Source organism: Nerophis lumbriciformis, linkage group LG21 (assembly GCF_033978685.3).
Source record: "Nerophis lumbriciformis linkage group LG21, RoL_Nlum_v2.1, whole genome shotgun sequence".
Lineage (NCBI taxonomy): Eukaryota > Metazoa > Chordata > Actinopteri > Syngnathiformes > Syngnathidae > Nerophis > Nerophis lumbriciformis.
In genome coordinates, this window is record NC_084568.2 from 20,821,033 (window position 1) to 20,837,696 (window position 16,664).

The 16,664-nt window shown below is 38.9% G+C and overlaps 1 protein-coding gene across 2 annotated transcripts; it reads left to right on the forward strand.

Moving 5' to 3' along the window:
- The first annotated feature begins 294 nt into the window (after positions 1 to 294).
- LOC133620968 (uncharacterized) lies at positions 295 to 11,066 on the forward strand. 2 transcript variants are annotated; one of them, XM_061982692.1, is made up of 3 exons: positions 295 to 732; positions 3,407 to 3,559; positions 9,188 to 11,066. In XM_061982692.1, exon 3 carries the CDS (start codon positions 9,238 to 9,240, stop codon positions 10,885 to 10,887), a length of 1,650 nt encoding a protein of 549 aa, XP_061838676.1. In that variant the 5' UTR covers positions 295 to 732; positions 3,407 to 3,559; positions 9,188 to 9,237; the 3' UTR covers positions 10,888 to 11,066. The 2 variants fall into 2 exon arrangements, with proteins under 2 accessions (XP_061838676.1, XP_061838675.1); XM_061982691.1 differs by lacking the exon at positions 3,407 to 3,559.
- Positions 11,067 to 16,664: the final 5,598 nt, after the last annotated feature.

A 16,664-nucleotide genomic window follows, 5' to 3' on the forward strand; every position in this document is an offset into this window, starting at 1 on the left:
CGTGGTTGTTGGTCCAAAGCTGATAAAGAGTTTTGGAAAATGAGACCCAGAAAGGGGACAAGCGGTAGAAAATGGATGGAGAGTAATAAGTTATTTTCATTGTTTGCGTCTTTCATTGCAATGACAGTAAAGTGGAAGGGATTGAAATTGTAGCGATATACTACTATTTTTTAAACTAATCTTTGTCCATTTTTGTATTCTTGTTCTGTTGTTCTACTAGGTAAGCTATTATTTATAAACATTCCAAATACCACAGCTATTGACGTCACGGTGACCTATTTATGCGCATGCGTGTAACGGTTGTGTCCTCCGTACCGATCGCTTGTTTCAATTCCTTAATTTCTACGTTTGTAATCGCGTGTCTGTCGTATGACAAACCCCACTTTAATTATTAATGATTTGGTTCATCCGATAAACTCAACTCGTCTCGGTGAACTTTGAAGCTTCTCAGTATGGACTCAGGCTAGCTTGATGCGCTAGCGAGCTTAGCTCGTTAGCCGCTAACAAAGAGACGCAGTAGTTATCAACACATCTCTACGCAGAGATTGGGTGTGAGGGTCAAGTGTTGGGATTGTGTGAAAATGTGTGAAGTACAACTGCTGAGAGTTTGGCGAATTTGCGGCTGTTAAATGAATATTTGTAGTGTTAGAAAGAAGCATAGCAGAGTTCAAGGGACTGTGGCGAAGGAGCGACAACATCAACTACTAGACGCTGTTTTTCAAGAAACATCAGGTTTGTTTACATCTTACTCTCACACGTTTACTGACTTTATACTATGAAATACGATATGGGATACCTTTCCTGAGTGGAGGAGTACTGTCAAGAAGTGAACGTAAGGCATACTTGCCAACCTTGAGACCTCCGATTTCGGGAGGTGGGGGCGTGGTCGGGGGTGGGGCAGGGCGTGGTTGGAGGCGTGGTTAAGAGGGGAGGAGTATATTGACAACTAGAATTCACCAAGTCAAGAATTTCATATATATATATATATATATATATATATATATATATATATATATATATATATATATATATATATACAGGCCCGGCCCTAACCAATCTGGCGCCCTAGGCAAGATTTTAGGTGGCGCCCCCCCACATCGGCAGTGAAGTGTATATACTCACAAGAAACCGAATAGCTTTGTCTTTGACCTTTTTTTTTACTTAAAGAAAGCAAATTAACAATCAGAATAGTTAACAAGATTAAAAAAAAAAGAATAAATAAATGAATACAAAAAATAAAAAATGAATATATGAAATACAATATTTTTTACATACATAAACACAAAATAAAACGTGTCAACAAGTTGCATAAAATAAATTAAAAATACAATATAAATAAGGCACTGCACAAAACAAGATATCAAACCAGTATTACTTTAACAACTATATTACAAAAAAAGGGGATCCTACAGAGTTCTCTGTGTGCTTTTTAATAGAGATTTTCAGAGCAACCCACATGTTGGGGTACATTTCTGCCAGCTTCTTCTCATGCAGGAAGGTCAAGAGTTCCATGTTTGTCATGTTCTTTGATGGCAATGGTGGGAAATTCTGCATTTCCATTGCAAGTTCTGTGCCATTAATGTCCAGCTGGCTGTCATGGGTCAGAGTAGTACTCAGGGCTGTAGCAGCTCTTCTTTTTGTAAGTTGTGGAAATTGAGGAGTACTCCAAACTTGTCATTCACCTCTCCAAAGCTCTGAAATCTCTCATCAAGTGAAGAGATGGCTGTATGTTTTGCTGCTGCAAAACTGGTGGGTTGTGCTGCTAATGCTGCATCACTGGTGGGTTGTGCTGCTGAAGTGGAGGCAGCAGCGGTAGATGTGGTAGATGGCCCAGGGGTGGGATTTAGAAACTTCAACAGTGCATCTGAAGAGAGGAGTATGTGACACCATTGAGTATTACAGTTTAATAATAAAAACATATGATTCCAGGAATAAAATGAAATGATATAATATAGATGAAAAACCAAATAGATATATGTATGATGTTAACTGATATGCAAATTAGATTAGATTCAATTTATTGTCATCATTACAGTGAAATGCTGAATAGCAGAATGCAAAGTAACAGTATAATATATTATATGAGAATGTTATGTTATGATTATCTTTAACCGAATCACAGCAGTGCTTAAATTAAAAAACAGCATTCCCTCTCATGTGATATTGCTTAATTAACATTATTGATGTGCACTTTAACAACTCGGTTTACAACTATACCTAATATATAAAGAGGTGGAAAAGTGACTATTACCTGCAGGGCAAACATTAGCTAACCAGAAGGCAATAACAATGTAAACAAAAAACACCTGCTTAAAAGATCTAATACAAACGTCCCTGAGGAATATAAGGTGGGAGTACTGTAATTACCTAACGTTACATTAATATTTTCCATAACAATTTAGCCCCCTCCACAATATTAACCCGACGTTAAAACAGAACTAGCTATTTATTGATTAGCAATTGCCGAATCATGTAACATTAGCTTAATGCTAAAAAGCAGGTTACTATCACATTCTTTAACAGACAAATAATTTCATGTAGGCTAATGTTACCTACCTGCTACCTCTGTCTTTTCTCGTTTCTCCTCCTCTTCTTTTCTCTTTTTTCTTCCCTGGGCACCTGACAGTTTTGGCCGTTTTGACATCTTGTGTTGATTTTTTGATGTGGTGACGTCCGAGTCATGATACGGGAAGGGAGGGGCGCACCGTGCGGGGGGAAGGGGCGGGGGCGTAATGTTGTAACAAATAATATTTCTATTAAATAGGCTTTACTTTACATTTTATTTAACGTGGGATTATTTTTTTGTATTTAGAAATAATAGTACCAATTTTTTTTTTCTTTTTTTTTTCTTTCTCTCCAACATTTGTGGCACTGGCGTGGCGCCCCCTGATGGACGGCGCCCTTAGCATTTGCCTATACGGCCTATGCCACGGGCCGGCCCTGTATATATATATATATATATCCTGAAAATATGCAAACAAAACTGTGTTTAGATAATTGATACTTCAAACTTGCATAAATAAATATTAAGGAATATAACATAGCTTGGTTTCTGAGAGCTTCAAAATATAATGAATAAAATGCTAAAGTTGTTGATAAACAAGCAATTATTTTAATAATTAAATATGGTCATTTTAAATGAATTATTATGATAATTTAAAATGAATTATTTCAAATATGTTTATTTTAATGTATACTTCTATGGCTGAATGTAATAAGGAGTCAGAAAAAATACAAATAAAAATACAATAAATGTTGATGTTTTTAGCAAAATATAGTAAAATTGTATTTAGTTTTTTTTTTTAAATTAATAAATATATTTATTTTTAGGTAAGATAAACATAATAATACAATTTATCTCTAGGCTGGATGATTTATTTCTTGTCACCCTGTTGTCCTCACTCAGGTCCGCATGGAGCTGGAGGGGGCGTGGCCTCCAGCTCCGGCTGAAAATAGGGAGATTTTCGGGAGAATATTTGTCCCGGGAGGTTTTCGGGAGAGGCGCTGAATTTCGGGAGTTTCCCGGAAAATTCGGGAGGGTTGGCAAGTATGACATAAGGTAGTTGATTGTAAAAAAATGATTGGAATGTTTACTTTCATACACAAAAACAACAATGATGACCAAATAAACATCTGCAGTTTCCCCCACAGAACTGCAATCTATTAATGGCGGTATAGAGATTACTTAGTCGATTTTGCATAATTGGCTATGACTCGAGATGTCCGATAATGGCTTTTTCTACCAGATATTGTCCAACTCTTAATTACCGATACCGATATCAACCGATACCGATATCAACCGATACCGATATATACAGTCGTGGAATTAACACATTATTATGCCTAATTTTGTTGTGATGCATTAAACAATGTAACAAGGTTTTCCAAAATAAATCAACTCAGGTTATGGAAAAAAATGCCAACATGGCACTGCCATATTTATTATTGAAGTCACAAAGTGCATTCTTTTTTTAACATGCCTCAAAACAATAACAGTGCAATACTTATTCATAACATGGTCACTACTGCCTAGTTTCTATTGTTATATTCTTATTTTACTGTTATATTTTTATTCTCATTGTTGCTTTTTCTTTTTATTCTTATTGTAATATTTTTCTATTCATTTTCCATTTATACCCCCATTATTTACTTTGTACTTTTTAAATTTGATCTCAATTCTGTACACTGCTGCTGGAATTTAAATTTTCCTGAAGGAATCAATAAAGTACTATCTATCTATCCAAACAGCAGCTTGGAATTTGGGACATGCTCTCCCTGAGAGAGACTATGAGGAGGTTGAGGTGGGTGGGGGTAGGCACTTGAACACAGCCTCAAACAGTTAGACTCCAAACTCCACCATGGCCAAGACCAAAGAGCCGTTGAAGGACACAAGGAACACAATTGTAGACCTGCACACGGCTGGAAAGAGTGAATCTACAACAATCAGCTTGGTGTGAATAAATCAGCTGTGGGAGCAATTATTAGAAAATGGAAGACATACAAAGCAATTGATAATCTCCCTCTATCTGGGGCTCCACGCAATATGTCATCCCGTGGAGTCCAACTGATCATGGGAACGGTGAGCAAAAATCCCAGAATTACAAGGGGGGCCTGGTGAATGTCCTACAGAAAGCTGGGACCAAAGTAACAAAGATTACCATCAGTAACAAACTACGCTGACACAGAATCAAATCGTGCAGTGCCAGACGTGTCCCAATGCGTCTAAAGCTTGCCTGTGACCATGTTGATGATCCACAGGATAATTGTAAGAATGTCATGTTGTCAGATGAGACCAGCATATATTTTTGGGGTAAAAAAACAACTTATGGTTGGAGGAAGAAGAATGCTGCATTGCATGCCAAGAACACCATACCCACTGTGAGGCATGGGTGTGGAAATATCTTGCTTTGGGGGGGTTTTTTCTGCTAAAGGGACAGGATGACTGATCCATGTTAAGAAAAGAATGAATGGGGCCATGTATCCTGAGATTTTGGGGCAAAAACCTCACCGGGTCTTCCAGCATGACAATGATCACAAACATAACGAAGGAGTGGGTCCATAAAAAGCATTTCAAGGCCATGGAGTGGCCTTGCCTGTTTCCTCAACCCAATACAAAACATGTAGCGGGAGTTGAAAGTCTGTGTTGCATAGCGACAGACCCCAAAACATCACTGGTCTAGAGGAGATCTGCATGGAAGAACGGGCCAAAATAGCAGCTCCACTGTGTGCAAACCTGGTGAAGACCTACAGAACCTCTGTAACCCCCCCGCCCCAACCCGCTCCGCATCCCACCCCCTGGATTGTAAATAATGTAATAATTCAATGTATATACTCTGATCAACTTGTGTGATGACCGTATTATGCTGATAGTACAAACCCCGTTTCCATATGAGTTGGGAAATTGTGTTAGATGTAAATATAAACGGAATACAATGATTTGCAAATCATTTTCAACCCATATTCAGTTGAATATGCTACAAAGACAACTTATTTGATGTTCAAACATTTTTTTTTTTTTTGCAAATAATCATTAACTTTAGAATTTGATGCCAGCAACACGTGACAAAGAAGTTGGGAAAGGTGGCAATAAATACTGATAAAGTTGAGGAATGCTCATCAAACACTTATTTGGAACATCCCACAGGTGAACAGGCAAATTGGGAACAGATGGGTGCCATGATTGGGTATAAAAGTAGATTCTATGAAATGCTCAGTCATTCACAAACAAGGATGGGGCGAGGGTCACCACTTTGTCAACAAATGCGTGAACAAATTGTTGAACAGTTTAAGAAAAACCTTTCTCAACCAGCTATTGCAAGGAATTTAGGGATTTCACCATCTACGGTCCGTAATATCATCAAAGGGTTCAGAGAATCTGGAGAAATCACTGCATGTAAGCAGCTAAGCCCGTGACCTTCGATCCCTCAGGCTGTACTGCATCAACAAGCGACATCAGTGTGTAAAGGATATCACCACATGGGCTCAGGAACACTTCAGAAACCCACTGTCAGTAACTACAGTTGGTCGCTACATCTGTAAGTACAAGTTAAAACTCTCCTAATCAAGGCGAAAACCGTTTATCAACAACACCCAGAAACGCCGTCGGCTTCGCTGGGCCTGAGCTCATCTAAGATGGACTGATACAAAGTGGAAAAGTGTTCTGTGGTCTGACGAGTCCACATTTCAAATTGTTTTTGGAAACTGTGGACGTCGTGTCCTCCGGACCAAAGAGGAAAAGAACAATCCAGATTGTTATAGGCGCAAAGTTGAAAAGCCAGCATCTGTGATGGTATGGGGGTGTATTAGTGCCCAAAACATGGGTAACTTACTCATCTGTGAAGGCGCCATTAATGCTGAAAGGTACATACAGGTTTTGGAGCAACATATGTTGCCATCCAAGCAACGTTACCATGGACGCCCCTGCTTATTTCAGCAAGACAATGCCAAGCCACGTGTTACATCAACGTGGCTTCATAGTAAAAGAGTGCGGGTACTAGACTGGCCTGCCTGTAGTCCAGACCTGTCTCCCATTGAAAATGTGTGGCGCATTATGAAGCCTAAAATACCACAGCGGAGACCCCCGGACTGTTGAACAACTTAAGCTGTACATCAAGCAAGAATGGGAAAGAATTCCACCTGAGAAGCTTCAAAAATGTGTCTCCTCAGTTCCCAAACGTTTACTGAGTGTTGTTAAAAGGAAAGGCCATGTAACACAGTGGTGAACATGCCCTTTCCCAACTACTTTGGCACGTGTTGCAGCCATGAAATTCTAAGTTAATTATTATTTGCAAAAAAAAAAAAAAAGTTTATGAGTTTGAACATCAAATATGTTGTCTTTGTAGTGCATTCAATTGAATATGGGTTGAAAAAGATTTGCAAATCATTGTATTCCGTTTATATTTACATCTAACACAATTTCCCAACTCATATGGAAACGGGGTTTGTATATATTTGTACCATAAATTGATTAACGTGGACCCCGACTTAAACAAGTTGAAAAACTTATTCGGGTGTTACCATTTAGTGGTCAATTATGCGGAATATGTACTGTACTGTGCAATCTACTAATACAAGTTTCAATCAATCAATCAATCTGTCATTGCCAACCAAGGTTATATCACAAAATATTGACTTTAATTGTTGTTGTTGACCAAATACTTATTTTTCACCATGATTTGCAAATACACATTCTTTAAAAATCCTACAATGTGATTTCCTAAAAATGTTTTCACATCTGTCACTCACAGTTGAAGTGTACCTAAAAAAAATTACTGACCTCTGTCATTGTTTTAAGTGGTAACAGGTTATAATTTGATTTGTGCATAATTTTAGCTGTTTGCAAATGCACCAAATCAGTGAATTTCAAAATGTTTTGATTTAATACATAAAGGATGTGTATGTGGAAATGTAATGAATACTTGAAAGAAGGTAGATAAAGAGAAGAGGCCTCTATTAACCTTATGCATTGTTATGGTAAAAACAGGTCAAGCTTTAGCAGTGTGCCGTGTAGTGTTGTAACGATACCAATATTTTGGTACCAGTACCGGTACTAAAATTATTTCGATACTTTTCGGTACTTTTCTTAATTAAGGGGACCACAAATAAATTGCATGATTGACTTTATTTTAACAAAAAATGTTAGGGTACACTAAACATGTTTCTTATTGCAGTTAAGTCCTTAAATAAAATAGTGAACATACTAGACAACTTGTCTTTTAGTAGTAAGTAAACAAACAAAGGCTCCTAATTAGTCTGCTGACCTATGCAGTAACATATTGTATCATTTATCATTCTATTATTTTGTCAACATTATTAAGGACAAGTGGTAGAAAATGAATTATTAATCTACTTGTTCATTTACTGTTAATATCTGCTTACTTTCTCCTTAAACGTGTTCTGTCTACGCTTCTGTTAAAATGTAATAATCACTTATTATTCTGTTGTTTGATACTTTACATTAGTTTTGGATGATACCAACAATTTGGTTATCAATCCGATACCAAGTCGTTACAGGGTCATACATTGGTCATATTCAAAGTCCTCATGTGTCCAGGGACATATTTCCTGAGTTTATAAACATAATATACATTTTAAAAAAACAAAAGAAGATGTTGTGATGCCAAAAAATATCGACGTAACCATAGTAGTATCGACTAGAAACGTGCCTGTAATTGATATCATTACAGTGGATGTCAGGTGTAGATCCACGAATGGCGTTAGTTTACATTTTGACGCCGGTGAGCTACGGTGTGTAGTGAAGCATGTTTAGCTATTCCTCGTCCTGCAGGGATGATACTTGTAAGAAACTTACTTTATTTGTCGCCATGGAGACCAGAATTAGTGATTTAGAAGTTGCTAAAACACTGCCGACGGCGGATGGACGTTAGCCGCTAGCTGGCTAGCCATGTCTTAAAGCACCTCTTCCTGAGGACGTTTCAGTGTTATAACTTCACCTTTATCTTCAGTTTGTAAGCCAAAATGCGTTCGTTCTCCCTTTTCTGTCTACACACTGTGTCTGCTTGTAAGTACTCCGTGATTGTGTGCTACCGAACATGCTCGTCTGCTCGTAAAACCAGCAATGTCACGACGCGGGCGCAGGACCGGTACGTTTCAGAGATGGTATAGTACCGAAATTATTCATTAGTATCGCGGTACTATACTAATACCGGTATACCGTACAACCCTAGTGCCTAGTTTCAGAGGGTAGGGTGGCATGGCGACAAATTAAATGTTTCTTACAAGGAAGATATGCTAACCAAAACTGATACCGCGGTATATTTTAGTCCGAATGGCGGTATACGGCATATACTGGTATCTTAAAAAAATTAGCAAATGGCTATAGGTTGCCTCAGTGTTTTACAGCTAGATAACCGGTGTTGAGAGTCCTCAGATTATATTTGTTGTAAGTAGTAACGTAATGTGTTGTTTATTCTTACAAAGTAATTAGTTAGCCGTTACTATGTCAGAGCAGTTTTCTTTCATTTTGTTTATGCATGTTAAACTGACTACCACTGCAACCCATACAGAACGCAGCTGAGAACAGATATTTATCGGCGCTTGTGGCTCAACAGTGGCCCCTGGCCCTGTACTTGAGAAACACCGCTTTAGTGCATGTAAACATACTGTCTCATGTGACTAAACAAAACTGGCATTTTCTAAAGCACGCGTGTCTTTTTATGTCCTGCAGAGGTCAGTGAAGACCATCTTCTCCCTCAGCAGCAGGAGTGAATCTCAAGGATGGAGCAGGATAAGCCACAGCTCCCCCACATTAAATGGGGAGAGCAGGAACCCCAGCCCCCTCAAATTAGAGAAGAGGACGACCCACATCCCCCCCACATCAAAGAAAAGGAAGAGCCACAGCTGCCTCGCTTAAAAGAGGAAGAAGTGCCACAACCACATCATATTAAAAATGAGGAGTTGCAACACCCCCACTTTGAAGAGGGGGTGCCACAGCCACCCCACATTACAAGGGAAGAGGAGGAACCACAGCCCTTTCAAATTAAAGAAGAGGACGACCCACATCACCCCCACATTAAAGAAGAAGGAGATAAGCCACAGCTCCCCCGCTTAAAAGAGAAAGCTGTGCCACAACGACTTCACATTAAAGAGGGACCACAGCCCACTTACCTTAAAGAGGAAGAGGAGGAACACAGCATCAGTCAGGAGGGAGAGCACCTTCAAAGGTTGGAGGAGTTCCCAGTGATTGGTATGATTTTGAAGAGTGAATATGATGAGGTCAAAGGTGAAAATGAGGAGAAGAGAGAGGTGGGGCCTCCAAGGAGCAGCTCAACTCAACACATGACAACAGAAGCTGATGGAGACCACTGTGGAGGATCACAATCAGACAAGATCTTAGCTCCACGATCAGATAGTGAAGACACAACGTCACACTCTCCTGACACTGATGATGATGAAGACTCTAAAGCTGATAAGACATGTCACACTGACAACACACGATTTAAATGTTCTCACTGTGACAAAATTTTTAAACGCCCTAGTTGTCTTAAAAGACACATGAGAATACACACCGGAGAAAAACCTTTTTCCTGCTCACTATGCGGTAAATATTTTAGTCAAAGGCACCATTTGCAAACACATATGAGAAGTCACACTGGAGAAAAACCATTCATGTGCTCGGTTTGCAGTAAAGCTTTCTCTTGGAAGGGGACTTTGATAAGACACAAACGAGTACACACTGGTGAAAAACCTTTTATTTGTTCAGTTTGTGGTAAAGGATTTGTCCAAAATCAAGTTTTGAAGGTACACATGAGAACACACACTGGTGAAAAACCATATTCCTGTTCAAGCTGCAAAAGAGGCTTTACTGATCAATCAGCATTTGCATGTCATATGAGAACACATACTGGAGAAAAAACATTCAAGTGCTCAATTTGTAGTAAAAGATTCTCTCGGAAGGAACATTTGAAAATACACATGAGAATACACACTGGAGAAAAACCTTTTACATGTTCAATCTGTGGGAAAGGGTTTGTACAAAATACTGATTTGAAAGTACACATGAGAATACACACTGGAGACAAACCATTCATGTGTTCGGTTTGTAGTCAAAGATTCTCTAAGAAGCAACATTTGAAAGTGCACTCAAGAATCCACACTGGAGAAAAACCTTTCATATGTTCATTCTGCGGTAAGGGTTATGTACAAAGTCAACATTTGAAAGTACACATGAGAACACACACAGGTGAAAAACCATATTCCTGTTCAAACTGCTACAGAAGCTTTTGTGACCGAACAAAACTTGCAGTACACATGAGAACACACACTTGTGAGAAAGTGTTGAGTTGCAGTGTGTGTGATGAAAGATTCTCTTACAAGTACCAGTGTAAGAAACACAAGTGTGCTGGTGAGAACAGCAGCAGCAAATAAATTCAAAACTTTAACTTTGACTTTCAAATAACATCGACATATGCATCATGTGTAACATCATTTTTGTATGTTGAACAATCTTAATATGCTTCTAACATATATAATTAGATATGTGTCTATTTAGTGTTTTTAAATCAGTGAAGGACATGCATTAATATATAACATTGTGTACATATATTTCATTTTCAAAAATATATTGTAAGTGTGTAAGCTGATGCATCAACTTATTTGTCTACTATTGATATTTTAAATTCATTTTAAAAACAAAGTATAAAACATACAGTATATGTTACATATGCAGTACATATGTTTATAAGTCAGTGCTGTACTTACTTGTAATAGTCCTGTAGGATTTTAAATGTAGAAGGTGTGTTATTAATTTTAATTTCTAATTGTAAATGATTCATTGATGAACTTATTTACATTATATACATGTTTGTTTTACATCATACCTTTGCTTTTGAGTACACATAAAACCCTCTTAGTTCATATTTACTGGTTCATATCTGAAACATCTTCTGGGCCACTTCTGGAAGCATATTATTATTTACTTTGTACATCATTAGAGCAGCTGTGTTTTATATAAAATTGTCTACTTTTAAAATGTGACTTTATGAATCATTTGTTAAGTCTTAATAATCCGCTTTAATAATTATCTTTATTACTTCATGTTGTAATATGAATATTGTTTTGATTGTTTTATATGTATGTCACAGACCTTCATACAATAGTTGGGTACAATAAATGTAGTTAATATTTGTTATGTATGTACTTTGTTTTATTTAATATTGCAGTAATGTTTTTAGATGTTCCTACTCATATAATTTGTATGTAGTTTCCATCTTAGTTAATCAGCTATACCAACTTAGCTTTCTTACCTTTATTTCTTTATTTCCATAACTATCATGACTTGTTTTACATTTTTACGATACCAACATTTGTTTTGTTTACTTGAAGTTTAGTGACATTTGTTTTTGAGTTACAATGTGGAGACAAGTAATAACTTAACTTTGAAATGCAAATGGGAATAGTTAGGTATTGTAGCTAGAAAAAGTTACATTATACCATGCATTCACATTATCACTGACATGGCTATAGAATTTTTAGCAAATGATCCCACCAGCAGACTAAATTTGAAAAGACAAGCAAAGTCAAAGAATCCTAGTCACAGTCCCAAAGCCGAAAGCAGACAGCCCCAAGAGCACCTGGCGGTAGGACCTGGGCTGAGTCAGCTCTGAATCAGAATCAGAAATCCTTTATTAATCCTCGTGGGAAAATTCATGAATGTAACCCCCTATCCTGTACAGATCCTCATTCTTGACCATTTTATACAAGACGATTTTCTACACAGTCAACACCGGCCCTCGCTAATACACACTGGCCTACAACTTCTAGTCTTAACCAGCCCAAGGAAGATGTGTTGGAACTTCCACAAGGCCAGCTGGAAGAAATACAGTGAAACCCTGGACCTGAGTATTGTCCATCACCGTAGAGCACGGGTCCCCAAACTTTTTGACTCGGGGGCCGCATTGGTTTAAAAAAATGTGGCCAGGGGCCGGGCTGTGTGTGTTTGTGTGTGTGCAGTCATGGTCAAAAGTATACATACACTTGTAAAGAACATAATGTCATGGCTGTCTTGAGTTTCCAATCATTTCTACAACTCTTATTTTTTTGTGATAGAGTGATTGGAGCACATACTTTTTGGTCACAAAAAACATTCATGAAGTTTGGTTCTTTTATGAATTTATTATGGGTCTACTGAAAATGTGACCAAATCTGCTGGGTCAAAAGTATACATACAGCAATGTTAATATTTGGTTACATGTCCCTTGGCAAGTTTCACTGCAATAAGGCGCTTTTGGTAGCCATCCACAAGCTTCTGGTTGAATTTTTGACCACTCCTTGACAAAATTGGTGCAGTTCAGCTAAATGTGTTGGTTTTCTGACATGGACTTGTTTCTTTAGCATTGTCCACAAGTTTAAGTCAGGACTTTGGGAAGGCCATTCTAAAACCTTAATTCTAGCCTGATTTAGCCATTTCTTTACCACTTTTGACGTGTGTTCGGGGTCACTGTCCTGTTGGAACACCCAACTGCGCCCAAGACCCAACCTCCGGGCTGATGATTTTAGGTTGTCCTGAAGAATTTGGAGGTAATCCTCCTTTTTCATTGTCCCATTTAAAGCACCAGTTCCATTGGCAGCAAAACAGACCCAGAGCATAATACTAACACCACCATGCTTGACGGTAGGAATGGTATGTTCCTGGGATTAAAGGCCTTACCTTTTCTCCTTCAAACATATTGCTGGCTTTTATTGTAATATTTGCAGAATGTGTTTTTTCTATTTTTGGCCAAAGTAAGACAAAGAAAACAATCTGAAGTTGTGTTCATTTTTGCCACAGAATAATTTTCCCTCCATACGGCCCCTGTGCTACAATGAGTTGGACACCCCTGATGTACAGTATTACAGTATACGGTATGTAACAGCTGCAGCAAAAAAAAGGGCAACATAAAATCGAGAGTAGATCCAGCAGAAAATAGACATTATAAACAAAGAGAGGTAGCTAACAGAGGCGGTCGGACAAATAAAAATAAAAAAACTTAAGACTTCCCACGAGCCGGATTTTGGATGCTGGCGAGCCGTATTCGGCCATAGTTTGGGGACCCCTGCTGTAGAGGAAGCATACAACCACTTCTGCAATCCCCCGAAGTTACCGAGACCTCTACCTCCCATGCCTTAATGAAGAAAGTGCTGCCCTCTTACAAGCCTGTGAAACATCAGGGAATCCTGAGATGGAAGATCACCTCATTGAATCGCTAACTACCGCTCGCCGTGAGAGTGAGAGGAGACCGTAGCTGACCTGAACTTCACCCTCTGTGACAGGAAGTGTTGGAGCCTCAGCCGCCATCTCGGATCAGCACAAACACCTCCTACCCAAAGCCAATCATCTGTCAGACCAAACCAAGTCACATCCCATCCAGTGGACCCATAGCAAGCACACCAGAAGAGCAGTTACAGCTGAGCTTAAGTCACATCGGAAAGCCCTCAGGGAAGAAAGAAACCCTGAGCTATTAGAGGCTGCTGAACTGGAGAAAGTCCTGCAGGGTTTGACAGTCTCTCACCAGAGTTTATGCAACATCTGGGCCCCCAAGCTCGATCCTGGTTGACCCAACTCTACACCAGAATCCCACAGACAAACCTGATCCCAAAGAAATGGCAAACAACAAAAGTTATTGCCATATTAAAACCTGACAAAGACCACAAACTACCAGCAAGCTACCGCCCAATCTCTCTACTCTGCGTTCCCTACAAAATATTAGAACGCCTTATACTTCACCGTATATCCCCATAAGTCGAGGATATTCTCTGTCCGAATCAGGCAGGTTTTCGCAAGTACCGCAGCACAGACGAACAAGTACTGGCCCTAACCACCTTCATCCAAAACGGTTTTGAGAGCAGACAGGGATTGTGTTTCTCAACTTCACAGGTCTGGCACAAAGACCTCCTATACTGAAACTCACAAAAGCGCTCCCCTGCCCGAGCCACCATCAAAACCCTGATGATCAACTGGAGGTTCAGAGTTCACCTTGGACAAAACAGGAGCGCATGGAGAACACAGACAAATGGTCTCCCACAAGGCTCCGTTCTAGCTCCAACACTAGCTATATGCACATGGATACATTTAATCGGATTAAAAACCTAATCGTAACAACAATGCTTCATGTAAACACGCCATTCGGAATGTTTTGACCCGTTCAAACACGTTCGGATCAAAATTTCATTCGAATCCAGACGGGTGGTTTATGCTTATAGTCATTCGGATTGGAGCACGTGAAAACACTTCGTAAATTCGGGTTGAAATTATTCTTACTACGCATGTCTTTGATATCAGCTGCTATACGTTGGTGATGGAGCAGGGACTAAATGTATTATGTCAAGGTAAATGTATTTACATTGCATATTTCTAAAACTGACTAAAACATAAAGCTAAGATATTTAAAAAAAAAAAAAAAAATCAAAATCACAATAATCACAAACCATTGTATATATATTAAACACATTTAAAATGCATTACAAGTGCAAAAAACAAAAGTGTAAAAGATAAAAAAAATATTAAAAATAATATAAATGAGACTATTTTTAAATGGATTAAAAAAATAAATTTTAGCGCAAATAAGGTAGCGGTAAAACAAAAGTAGTGAACAGAAGAAATTTTTTTATAAATAACGTGACAACGTCGGACAAGCAGAAATGCACAAAGCTATGTTTGTTTACAGTGGAAGTCATTGCTTTTCAGCACCTGCGGTGAGCGGACTCATCGAAAAGATGGTGCCGTAGCACAAACCAGAAGACACCTTTCCTATTACGGTATATGGCGCGCATGTCAAAGTTAAGTATTTCCATTTAAGGTGTGATGCTCATAATCAGATCCTTTTTTTCAGGGTCCATGTACACAGGAACATTTTAATCTGACTGTTGATCAGATTAAAAAAATGTTACCCATGTACACGTTGCTACTATTTCACCTCTACACGAACGACCTACCCAGCACCAAATCCCGTATCCCGTAAATTCATCAACACGAATGACGTCTGTCTGGCATTCCAAGCACCAGATTTCAATCAACTGGAACGGGTGCTCACTGAAGACCTCAGTAAATTTGATCAGTACTACAAAACTTGGCGCCTAAAACCAATCCCAGCAGAAACTGTTTCTAGTGTATTCCATCTCCACAATACAAATGCTGCCGGAGAACTACAAACCCAAAACCAGTGAAGTTGGCACGTTGTGTAAATCCCAAATAAAAACAGAATGCAATGATTAGCAAATCTTTTCAACCTATATTCAACTAAAAACACTGCAAAGACAAGATACTTAACGTTTGAACTGGAAAACCCTGTTATTTTTTGCCAATATTAGCTCATTTGGAATTTGATGCCTGCAACATGCTTCAAAAAAGCTGGCACAAGTGGCAACAAAGACTAAGAAAGTTGAGGAATGCTCATCAAACACTTATTTCGAACATCCCACAGGTGAACAGGCTAATTGGGAACAGGTGGGTGCCATGATTGGGTAAAAAAACAGCTTCCATGAAATGTTCAGTCATTCACAAACAAGGATGCGGCGATGGTCACCACTTTGTGAACAAATGCGTGAGCAAATTGTCGAACAGTTTAAGAACAACATTTCTCAACCAGCTATTGCAAGGAATTTAGGGATTTCACCATCTACGCTCCGTAATATCATCAAAAGTTTCAGAGAATCTGGAGAAATCACTGCACATTAGTGATGATATTACGGACCTTCGATCCCTCAGGCGGTATTGCATCAAAAAGCGACATCAGTGTGTAAAGGATATCACCACATGGGCTCAGGAACACTTCAGAAAACCACTGTCAGTAACTACAGTTTGTCGCTACATCTGTAAGTGCAAGTTAAAACTCTTACTATGCAAAGCGAAAGCCATTCATCAATAACATCCAGAAACGCTGGCGGCTTCGCTGGGCCCAAGCTCATCTAAGATGGACTGATGCAAAGTGTAAAAGTGTTCTGTGGTCTGATGATTCCACATTTCAAATTGTTTTTGGAAACTGTGGACGTTGTGTCTTCCGGACCAAAGAGGAAAAGAACCATCCGGATTGTTATAGGCGCAAAGTTCCAAAGCCAGCATCGGTGACCGTATGGGGGTGTATTAGTGCCAAAGGCATGGGTAACTTACATATCTGGGAAGCACCATTGATGCTGAAAGGTACATACAGGATCCAAGCAACGTTATC